The 12045-nt window shown below is 42.0% G+C and overlaps 1 protein-coding gene across 1 annotated transcript; it reads left to right on the top strand.

Annotated features, from left to right (window-relative positions):
- The first annotated feature begins 564 nt into the window (after window positions 1-564).
- On the top strand, window positions 565-11824 carry pnpla3 (patatin-like phospholipase domain containing 3). The gene is made up of 9 exons (XM_041963919.1): window positions 565-856; window positions 1870-2102; window positions 2206-2271; window positions 5750-5959; window positions 8498-8558; window positions 8685-8861; window positions 9032-9164; window positions 9291-9398; window positions 10287-11824. The coding sequence occupies exons 1-9, from the start codon at window positions 670-672 to the stop codon at window positions 10549-10551; spliced, it is 1440 nt and encodes a 479-aa protein (XP_041819853.1). The 5' UTR covers window positions 565-669; the 3' UTR covers window positions 10552-11824.
- Window positions 11825-12045: the final 221 nt, after the last annotated feature.

Raw genomic sequence — 12045 nt, 5'->3', positions numbered from 1 at the left:
TTTGTGCGTTTTTCTCTTTATTTTCTTTTGTCACGTGTTCGTGTCGTCACTGAGTGTTGTCCATCCCATTTGCTGTTGATTTGCCTTTGAGTAAAAAAGGGGATTGATGGACGTGCATTAATCCAATCATGCTTTCTGTAATGCGCGTTGCCTTTAGTGTCCCTCGGAAATCTGTCGTCTCAATAACTTGTGACACTACCATCACATTGTATGGCCTCGTGTGGCTTCACGCTCTGATTCATGTGGAAAGAGAGCAGCTTATGATTGAACAGTCTCCAAATACAGTGAACAAGCACATGAAACAATCCAAATACAAACCTCTGAGCTACACACGACAAGTGTGCGAATGCAACCTAACAGTAAAACTGCACTAACACTTGTCTGGTTCTTTTAGTTTTTCAAACCATATATAATCTAAAGAGAAAAGAGGTGTACATTTCCGCACACACACTCCACTGGACCATTAAAATCGGTGTCCTGATATTCCTGATAGCAGTGAAGGCATCATTCGCAGGCGTCCTCCCAGCACTTCCCTCTACAGAGCCACTTGTTGTCGGTCTACCGGGCTCCGCAGTCTGTGTCTCTCCACCGAGCAGGACACTCCGGCCAAGCCGCGGCACACTCGCTGATCTGTCCGCTCGGGGCTCCTCAGCCAGGGCATGCCCCGCCATGTTCGACCTGAACGGAGGCTGGAACCTGTCTTTCGCCGGGTGCGGGTTTCTGGGGATTTACCACATCGGGGTCGCCAGCTGCCTGCTGGAGAAAGCGCCGTACCTCGTCAGAGGAGCCACGAAGCTGTACGGGGCCTCTGCCGGTGCTCTGACCGCCTCGGTGCTCGCCAGCCAGGCATCAATAAGTAAGACACACCGCTGTGGCTCGGTACCCTGGAGGACAGCGGACACTATTATTATTATAATTATAATTATGATCATTATGATTCTAACTATTATTATAGTTTATTGTTTTTGTGTTTTATTTGCTGCACTACAACAAGTGTCAACATATATATTTTTGCAGTGTGGGTTTCTATTAGTTCAGGTATTAGTGTGGAAAACTGGTTGAATTTTACCTTTTTACCTTTTCTATTTTTTTTTTTTTTTTTTTTTACAAAACTGGCCTAAAAGAGTAATTTCTGACTGTAGACATACCAAAGAATGTACTTTCACATAGTTTTCTTGTATGGAAGAGTCTCAGTTTCTCTTGCTCCAAAACACACTTCATCTGAATGTCATCATTTTGAACATTTTAAATTTTTCATCAAAACAAGCATATTTGTATGTGTGTAAATGTAAACATATCTGTGCAAGATCAAATGTAATATATGAGTAATCAGCCACTGTCAGGTTTAAAGTCCAAAGCTGACAGAGTATGTACATCAGACTGATAATGGCCTTCATTGATACAGTATATGTTCAGCATTTGTGTAACCTGAACACAGCGGTGTGGGACCACAGGGTCACAGAGGACATGCCTGTTCTTGCTGTGGACGGCGCAAGTCAGAGGCGCCCTTTTTCTTTCTCTCGCATGAATGAGCAGTCATAAGGACTGATATCAGTAGACACGTACTGGAAGAATGCAGATTGAAGAAGCTGAGGTGAACTCAGTCAACTCTTTGAACAGTCAGGCTGTGGGCTGGATGGATGGATGGATGGAAGAAAACTAAGGAAATTATAGGAACTGGCAATTCTAACAATTCTATTATATTGCGCAGGTCACTGTTGGTCACTGACTCCTGGTAGCTTGAGTGAATATTGATCCAGTGGCAGGTCGACACTTAAGGAAGTGTTTTGGATTTTTCATGCAGCTGATCACAGGGAACCTTTAAAGCAGGTGTAGCTTCAAAGTCCCCTTTTTCTTTCTCATTTTTAGCCAAATGCTGTGAAGATGTGATCGAGGTGGCAAAAGAGGCCAGGAAGAGGAACCTGGGCCCCCTTCACCCTTCATTCAACCTGGTCAAGGTGATAAAGTCTGGCCTGAATCGTGACCTGCCGTCGGACGCACACGTTCTGGCCTCGGGGCGGCTGTGTGTTTCGCTGACCAGAGTGTCTGACGGGGAGAACGTGCTGGTGTCAGAGTTCAGCTCCAAAGAGGAACTCATCCAGGTGTGGGGAGGCGCCGACACGGTTAATCTTCAGGGCCTCCATGAAATTAATCACGCAACAGGAAATGGATTTTCTCTGGTTTAACCCTACCCTCTGTCCACAGGCGCTGATCTGTAGCTGTTTCATTCCCATCTACTGCGGGCTGATTCCTCCATCCTTCAGAGGAGTGGTAGGTGCTTCTGGCTGAATTGCTTCTCATCCAGGTTTAGCTTCGGTTTTAGTTTTGGTTTTGAAGATCATTTGAATTGCCTTTGAGCGTAGCTGTGATCCAGAAACAAGTTCATTATGTAACAGTATTCCAGTCAAACCTGGAAATAGGACAAGGTGCAAGATAACTATGAGATTATTTTTATTACTTTTTCATAAGAAATAAACAGGATGAGTCATTTGCATGTTTACAACCCTGATTCCAGAAAAGTGTGGACTCTGTAAAACTTAAACAGAGATGCAGAATGCCGTCATTTGCCAACAAACTGTGTTTACTGACAACAGTTTTGCAAAGTGTTCCTGATCCATGTAGTAACATCCTCTATACAATCATGTGTTCACAAAGTGTTGAACCTCCCTCCATCCTCACTTGTGAACGACTCAGCCTTTCCAGGATGATTCATACCCAATCATGATGCTATCACCTGTTACCAATCAGCCTGTTTACCTGTGGAATGATCCAAACAGGTGTTTTTGGAGCGTTCCACAGCTTTCCCAGTCTTTAGTTGCTCCTGTCCCAACTTGTTTGAAACGTGTTGCTGCATCAAATTCAGAATAAGCAGATATTTACAAAAATCAATGAAGATGATGAGGTCAAACATTAAATATATTGTGTTTCTACTGTTTTCAATTGAGTGTAAGTCAAAAAGGATGATCCAATTATCACATTCTGTGTGTTTTACTCAGCGTCCCAACTTTTTTTCAGAATCAGGGTTATAGAAAAACTCTGGTTATCAGCTTTGCTGCAAGTTTCTGATACCAGTGTTTCCCTCTATTTGAGTTATCAGCTGCTACTGGACTTTGACAGTGATCTAATTTCAGTGGCTCAGTGCCACTGTGCTCAGCCAGCACTTCCCATCTCGAAGTCAGCCATGATTTAAATGAAGCTATGTAATAATATCAAAATATAAAGATCGACGTGTGAGGACGGATAAACAAAATAATCAACCAGATGACGTGACGCATTTTAAAAATGCAAAGAAGCTTCAAGCTGTAGCAAGGAATGAGCTAACAAAAGAGGTGTCAGTTTAAGTATTGAACGTGTTTGAAACATCAGTTGACATGTAAGCACTGAAAGCAGCTGAAGTGTCGGCTGAGGTATAATCAATGAAAACGGTTCATGTGTCAGTTCAGAGTGAATCACTGCGCCGACCAAAAGTTTCAGCTGAAGTGAAAGTGCTGACACCGTTAAAATGTTAGTTCAGCTTCCCACAGGGAACACGACTGAGTGCAGTCGATGCGGTCATTTAAAGAGTGGCAATGAAAGCAGCTGAAATGTCAAAATAACAACAAAATACAAAGATCAAGAGAGAAGAGTTATCAATGAGATGACATGAAGTAAAAATACACAGAATAACCACCAGCTTTCTGCTTCAAAATGCTGAATGAATGTAGTAATTAATAATAGTCATGTACAGTATATGTAATTAAACATAAATGGTACAGTAAAAGGACCTAGCGTGGGACACGACACCCAGCCAGTGAAGCCCCAGTCACAACATGAGCGGCTGAGGGACAACAGGCGCTCTCTGACAAACACCTTCTTTGTGGACATCTTGGTGCATTTCACCCTGAATGGAGCCTGTTGTCTCAGTCTTTTTTGCCAAAGTTCAGCATCAAAAACATCACAATGAGTCCAGTAGGCCGCTGCTTTACATGTCACACGTATGTGGAGTGTGTACATGCACGTCTGAGTGTACGTGTTGCGTATGCGGGTCCTATCTGTGGATTCTGTACATTGTGTACTTTTTGCTGCCTGGACGACCTGCTGGCTCACAGCCCGGCTCAGTGTGACTCATTCTCTGGTGTGCGTGAGTGTGCGATAACTTGAGGCATGATGTCTTGTGAATAACATTTAACATAGTTAACAAATAATTTTCTCTTAAGGAAATTAGACATTTTTCAACAGTTCCTTGAAAAGACTGTAGTTTGGTGCCAATAGTAAGGACCAATGGAGACAGTTTGTTATGATTCATTCACACAGCTGTCAGTTATTATTATATAACAGCCATGCATGCAGTTCAGTAGATACTGAAATAAAGTTTCCTAGAAGAAATTTGTATTTACTTGGGTTTAAATTTCATTAGATTATAATTGGAGGAAATTCCTCTGGCAATCAACAACTGCTTAGAAACTCTACTTAATTATGTAACAGCTTTAAATTAACTTCCTGGTTCTTTCTTCAGAGCTCAGATTAGTTGGTACTTGCAGTGTATGCTGTGTCAGAGCGTTGGGTCTATTTTTGTACAAATCGACATTTTTTCCCAGGAAACATCCAGGAGATTGTTCTGAAATGACACACTTGGAGAATGTAGTTACCCAGCATTCCTCTCAGCCAAGAGAAAGCAGTTAAAGTTGAGGTTGTTTGTGCTAAAGTCCAACTGATACTGCATTTCTGAGGCCCACTCCGACTCTTTGACGCATATATATATATTTATTTTTCAACAAATTGTGACCAAAATATATGGTGATGACATACGTATATGAGATGGACATTTCACAGATGAACAAGACAGACTTGTCAGTGCTCTCTGGTGGACAAGTTATTTAATCCCATCCTGTTTCTGAACTACCTCATCTTGTTTCATGTCTGTGCTGCACTGTCCTGTGACTCACTGATCGATGTATGTGCAGATAAGACAGATCTGTGGGAAGCTAATATCAGCCAGTGATAATGGAGGGCCAGATTGTGAGCTGGGCTGTAATTTTTACAGCCAAGCATACGTAACATACAGTGTCTTGAAGGGCTTTACAGGCCCACGACAGCAACCCCACGAAGTGTTAATGCTCCAGTACTAATGTAGTAAATCCAACATTACAGTTAGAACTTGACTAATTTAAGTGAAAGTGTCAAAATACATATTGGTATTCTCTGTGTGCACATTGCTTGATCCTGACCTGCTTTTCCTCACTGACCTATATTCAGTCAGGCTGGCAGTTCCGAGCTTCATTTTTCAGCCGTTTAGTTGCGCCTCTGCCAAGCTGAGGGGATTTTACAACTGGCACTCAGAATAAGGTTAATTCCTTCTCAGTGGCATTTTAAACTATTAAAAATGAGAAAGTTGTCCTTTCATTTTCCCGTGCTCCAGAGTCGGAGCTGAAACTGATGCCTCTCACATAAATAAATGGGTAAAGGCTCTGAAAATTGTGTCACTCACACATTCAAAGATGCCATTGCTGATTTTGTATATCGCAAATTGGGGTCATGTTTTGCTACAGAGTGTTTGAGTTTTTAATTTTGAAAGGCCCCTGCAAGGGCAGCTTTAAGTCTGGCCCCATTACCAATCTTCAATGTGCTTCAATGACACCTGTTCTGCAGTGGATGACACAGGTTGGCATGTGCACTGGCTGAAAATATTGCAGTTTATACTACCTTAACTTTCAAATCAAAGTATGTAGGTACATTATTTCTGTCTGTTTGCCTCTTTCTATGTCTGTAGCGTTACGTGGATGGCGGGATCAGCGATAACCTGCCGCAGTCGGAGCTGAAGAACACCATCACCGTCTCCCCCTTCTCCGGCGAGAGTGACATCTGCCCGCGCGACAACTCCACCAGCTTCCACGAGCTGTACTTCACCAACACCAGCATCCAGATGAACCTGGGCAACATGTACCGCCTCAGCAGGGCCCTGTTTCCGCCAGAACCCAAGGTAGGTGGTGCTTCGGCATCAGAGGGACTTTCTGCTGTTTCATGTGGCGGAGAAGAAGCTGCTGATATAAAAAAAATATGATGCAGAACTGTAATTGAATTTAAACATTAGGTGTGATTTCTGAGGCTTAATGTTCCTAAACTCCCTTCTGAAGGTAAGATTAATTATATAGGAATATAGTGTATGTTTTCCTACATGTCACAGCAGATGCTGCTTCCTTAAAGTCCATTTAAAGCTTCACCAATCAATATTTTTATATCAACAAGCTTTGATTGTTTTCATTTATTTTCTCCAAAAAAAGAGGTTGGAGTTATGACTCTTCCAACATCCTTTACTCCTGAATTTTATGGGCAACACAGCAGAACTGAATAAGATACAAACTCATCAAACATTAAAACTGTGACTGAATAGAACTCTTAAAACCACCTTAAACTGATTTCTCTCATATTTGTCAAGCACAGAAGCCGTTTCCACTGCCTCATGAAGTACTTTTAGTTTCCAGTTTAAAGATACGATGCCCTTTAATCCACATCTGCTTAACTGACATCATCCCAAACAAGGATTCTCAGAGGCTGGCAGATGAGGTTTTAGGATAGGAAACACCCCCCAGCACACCGGGAGCAATTAAAGTAACCCTGTAGGGGCTTTCTGACTGGTTTAAGACCTATGCCTCACTCACACTGGTGGACTGAGTCCCTTTAAATCACACATGAGAGCTGGAAAGGCACAATTATTGTTATGATTCATTCATATGTAGCTCAGAGGCAGATGTCTTTGCTGAAAAGCTTCTCTCTCTCCTTAATCTCCCTCCACTCCCTCTCCCCACCACTGACAGGAAGTGGAATCAGGATGTGCCCTGCTTTTACCTGTCGCTCTCCTTTATCTCATGTGTCCTCTTGTTGTTCCCTGTCGCTGTGATGGGCGTTAGGTAGCCTTTATGATAAGGTGAGCTTTGACCTTGCTGGGGTGGAGCTGTTTGCTGTGTTGTTGTTGTGCAGTCTGGCCTCCTCAGTGATCCCCTCACGTGTGCGCTGTCTGGATCCCGCGATTATGTAATTGGGTGCACAAGTCATGTGTGCTCTTACTGCATTCCTGGAGGCAGGAGTTACCTCCCAGTACCATGCCACATGAAAAACAAGTCGACCCACACATGCTTGTTAACTTGTCGCTAAACACAAACACTCGGCAGGTGCTGTATTGACGTGCACAGGAACATTTGAAATCCAGCCCGTGGACGAGTTGTGAGCACCTCTGCTGATGTCAGAGCTCTCTTTTATTGAAGAAGTTGCTCTTATGCAACATAACAAACTCCCTGTGGTGGCACGGCTGTGTCATAGTGACAGTGTTAGGACAGGGATAACTGAGCAACACATCGCAGCAGCTTCAACTTGCATTACCTTTGAGTTTGGTGCTTTGTCAGGAAATAAAAACAGATTTCACAAATATAAAGTATAATTATTAATATATTATATTAATATATAAATATATATATTTATATTATTAATTCCTCCCAAAAAATGTCACAAAAACTTTTTTTTAAAAGGCAGCATCCAGAGTAATTGCCAAGTCTTTCTCAGATGTGTGGTTTTACATTGGAAATAAGCTTATTCACTTGTTTTACAGAGAGTTAGATAAGAAGTTTAACACCACTGATATGTGTGTGCATTCATTGTGTATGGAAGATTAAAGTTGTCTAAATAAAACAAATCAACCAAAGAAATAAAGATGTATACAATATACATTGTATGTGTACAATTCAGCTTTTTGCATTCAGTAAGTGAATTAATTGTTTTTCATTGTTACTCACATAAAAAATCAAACCACAACACAGAAAAAAATTTGAAAAATTGCATTTTAGTGTTGTCCAGCACAGCATTTTTAGGCCATGGAAAATTTTAAACCCCTAAAAATGCTGTGCTGGACAACACTAAAATGCAAAAAGCTAAATTGTACACATACAATGTATATTGTATTTCCCTTTATTTCTTTGGTTGATTTGAGACAATTAGCTTACCTTAGTTAGGCATCACAAAAAAAAAACAACAGTTAAATTAACATGATACAACATGTGAATGTTCACCCTTTTCAGTGAGGAAGTAAATAATGGAAATTGGAAAATTAAATAAAACGATCTAAACTTTAAATTACTTGTCATTAAGGAGTTTTCCTTCTTTAATAAGTTTAAAAATAGATTACTGGACAGCCCTTAAGGCTCAAAACTTCAACACCTTTCACATACAGAACAGCTTTACTGTGAAACTGCCACATTTTTGCACCATCAGCATTCAACACTGTACAACAATAAATTAAATGAGGTTCAAAGACAAAAACAATACAAAAAGTAAAAAAACAGAGAATGGCAGCTGCCAATCAACAAAAAAAAAACAAAAAAACATTGAATTCCAGTTATCTATTACTGATTTTTTTAAAACAGGAAATTCAGCTGAGAAATATTACAACGACCACGTGTCAATCATGATCATGTGTCACTGATCAATAATGTGAAGTCAATAAAATGCCTTGTTTTCCTCTCCACAGGTACTGGCTGAGATGTGTCAGAGTGGTTATATGGATGCTCTACGCTTCCTTGAAGAGAACAGTACGTATTCTAATCCTGTGTTGCCATGGTGACGCTCAAATAAACTTACCTAGTAATGAGGTATCCCTGTCGGTCTGTATCCTAACCTTTGGACTGTGTCGCTGATGTCTCGTTTTGTGGTGCCAGACCTGCTGATGCTGCAGCACCCGACGTCGGGCCCCTCCCTGCCAGAGAGCCCGTCCGCCTGCTGCTGCGAGTACACGGAGACCACCAAAGAGTGGGTGCTCCGGAGGCTCCGCCTGCTGCGCAAGCAGCACTGGTGGCTGGATGAGCAGATCGTCCTGCCTACGCCCATCAAGAAAGGTGTGGGGTCATCCCAGACTCTATTGGCTTTTAGGAATGAAGATTTCCAAGTTCTTGCAGTTCCTGCTGATTTTAGGAAAGGTTAAAGGTCACAGATTTTGTAGTGCCTCTTGAAAGAGGCGTGTCAACATGCCATGTGGTTGACCCGTCCTGTTCTCTTTGTCCGTTAGTGTTCTGCGAGGCCTGCCAAGACAAACCTGGCCTGTATGCCAAGGTGTCCGAGATGCTGCCAATGAGAGTGGCCTCCTACATGCTCATGCCATACACACTTCCTGTGCAGTCGGCCTACTCAGTGGCCCAAAGGTGAGCAAGGATCCAAACAATGACGCCATCTCACCTTAAAGCAAAAGAGTTCTGCACTTAGAGCTCATTTCCACTCATCGTGTTGCCTGTTTCAGTGTTAAACACCAGTTTTCTGCTCTGCCACAGGTTTGTGGAGTGGATCCCAGAGGTGCCAGCTGATGTGAGCTGGCTGTTTGGGGTGGCAGGCAGCATGTACCGACAGGCCTGGAAAGGAGCACCAGCCAGCTCCATTAGGTCACAAATGATTTTCTATACAGTGCATACAGTGTTCAGGTTCAGTCACATTATTATCCACTCCATATGCCCATTGAACAGGTGCTCAGAATTTCTAAACTCAGTAATATTGTGTGTTTCAAAGGTACAGTAAAAATAGATATTTTATCCAGCTGATATCACACTCACACACATGCATACACATGCATGTAGAAGGCAGTAGAATAATAACTTAACTAAATTAATAAACTAATAAACTACAGCTAAACTAGCCGACCACCGGCTAGTTATCCTAAATTATCCTTTAAACACACATAACGGCATAATTTCACATCGTTACCCAGAGTTACAACTCAAATGTTGGAATCTCTTTGGCAACAAGACTTTGACATATTACAGCAAAGCATGTTGCCTACACTTTGTCTTGTTTTGTCACACCACAGGATTTACAGTGGAATTAGGATTTGAATTGTGGGCAGCCACAGCTAGCATTAGGGTAGACCAAATGCTTTAAACCTCTCCATACAGGATGTGATGTCAGAGGGTAATCCAGGAATTTTATCGCTTAGGGTCAACGTGAAACTAGGACACTTTTTTCAAACGTAAGGAAGGCCCCAAATCATCCTGATGATCTGCTGATCTAGTCGAGGCATTAAGCATTTTAGACACAGTGTGTTCATGGGGGCACATCATGGCAGTAAAGGGCTCAGGATGCTTCAAACAAAGTGCTTGTCAGATTACCAAAAAGCATCCAAAAACCCCCTTTCTAAAAGCAGAATTAAAGACTGCACCTGGCGGGGTTTAAACTTTTCCCCATCCCCCATGAATTTGCTGTCTTGAACTGCTGCATGAATCTTGTTTCAGGTGAATGAAACAAACCCTGAAACATCCGTGTGATTGTCTTTGCAGTGAGGCGGGCCAGAGGAAATGCCTGAGCGCGCCCCTTCTGCCTACAGAGTGCGACAGACCCACGCAGAGAGATGACCCGCCTGCTCTCTCCTCCCTGGACCTCCACGGCAGCTACTGGGAGATCCCCAAATCTACCTCCTCTTCCTCCCACCATCATCCTCACATCGCCCCATCCTCTCCGCAGCAAGTCTGCTTCTTTGTCGGTTTGGAGGACGAACCCGGGAGCCGTGCACGGCAGGGGAGTGATGCAGGACCTGCACTTTGACGAAGACGTGGTCAAAGTCCACTCTGTCTGTGAGGGGCTGGTGGCCAGTCCACACAGCACCAAGTTTATCATTACATCCAATGTTTTAATACAACACAACGGTTTTATGATCTGTTTTAATGTACAGCACAGAAATTTCCTCATTCCTGCACAGTTAATTGAATCAAGATGTCTGTCCATCCATCTGCCTTTTTGTCCCTTCGATTATGTTTGTTGATTTTTACAGTTGTGTGATATCTCCAGGCACCGTGCGACAGCTTTTTAGACGACATGATGCGACCTCTGACAGGTCTGCATTTCTTAACATACTTCATCTCACCAGAAAGGGAACTTCTTATTTCTCCACAAATCAGACCAGTTTTGTTTTCCACAGTGTTCCCTCAGTGGCTTTTCAGCCCTGCCGATAACTGGACAAAAGACTCAAGTAGGAATAAACTAAAGTGTCCTTTAACTGAGATGATGTCAAAGACTAGACAGTAGAAGTCTATAATGAAACAAATCTACCAAATAAGACAGCCACTTTACTCAGTGGTCACATCACTGACCAGTATGTAGTTCCTGGTTAATCTAGCCCATTTTCTACACTTGTAGCGAGCAGCAGACCTCCCAAATGATATAAGGATATTTTTTATATGACTTTAAAGCCTCTCTAGAGGCTGTTGTTATGACGAATGTCTGCCAAACTGAAACACTGATGCTGACTGCTGATCAGGAGAGTGCAACCAGTGTTATTCCAGCATCAGTGTTATCAGAGTACATGGTGTGACCTTCAGCTTGTAAATCTCTTTTATGTCTCATATCACTTGAATGTAAAGTTATGTTAATGCAACTGTTATGTTCGCTGACAATTAAACATTTTAAATTGTCTGCTTTGCTTATTTAACTGTCTTGTACCAGCTCTTAACTGAGCACACAGGAGATCTCTACCTTTGCTGCAAATGTGCTTCTATGTAGCAATGTATGTATCTATGTATCTTCAATTTGAATGTGAGTTTGGAGCTTTGGCTTTCCAAATTTCCTTTTTTATTATATTATTGCAAATCATTGCTGAAAATGAATGCAAATCAGAATGAGAATGTAATACAACAAGCTCTCTCAACTAAGAAAAATTGTGTGCTATGTCCTAGTTAAAGATTTTTCTAGTCAGTCTCTCCTCTGAAAGTACTGATTCAAACTGAAACACATGGCTGCTGTTCACATTGCTTTCTAAAATGTACAATCCGTTTTGGTTTTCACAATTAATGGTCATGCATCTCCATTTCATATGGGTTTCTTGGGCAAAATAATTTCTATAAAGAATAAATAAAGTAAGGATTTTCCATCAATACCAGAACACATGAACTCAAACTCTAAAACAGCTTCTAGTTACGGTGCATGGCCTCCTCCTGCTCCTTCACCTCCTTCAGCTTGTCTCCATTTCTTCCTTCTTTTCAGCAGCTTTGAAAAGTGGCTCTTCCTTCTAGTCATTTTCTATTCTGAGCGTTTTCTTTCGCT

Source organism: Chelmon rostratus, chromosome 22 (assembly GCF_017976325.1).
Source record: "Chelmon rostratus isolate fCheRos1 chromosome 22, fCheRos1.pri, whole genome shotgun sequence".
Taxonomy (NCBI): Eukaryota; Metazoa; Chordata; class Actinopteri; order Chaetodontiformes; family Chaetodontidae; genus Chelmon; species Chelmon rostratus.
This window is presented reverse-complemented; position numbering and strand designations above follow the sequence as displayed.

Bases quoted from the DNA above. Each gene is read 5' to 3' on its own strand.
- pnpla3 (XM_041963919.1), top strand. From the start codon at position 670: ATGTTCGACCTGAACGGAGGCTGGAACCTGTCTTTCGCCGGGTGCGGG. The intron at 2,103-2,205 runs GTGTGGGGAGGC...CTCTGTCCACAG, and splicing joins CCAAAGAGGAACTCATCCAG to GCGCTGATCTGTAGCTGTTT. The intron at 9,399-10,286 runs GTCACAAATGAT...TTGTCTTTGCAG, and splicing joins GCACCAGCCAGCTCCATTAG to TGAGGCGGGCCAGAGGAAAT.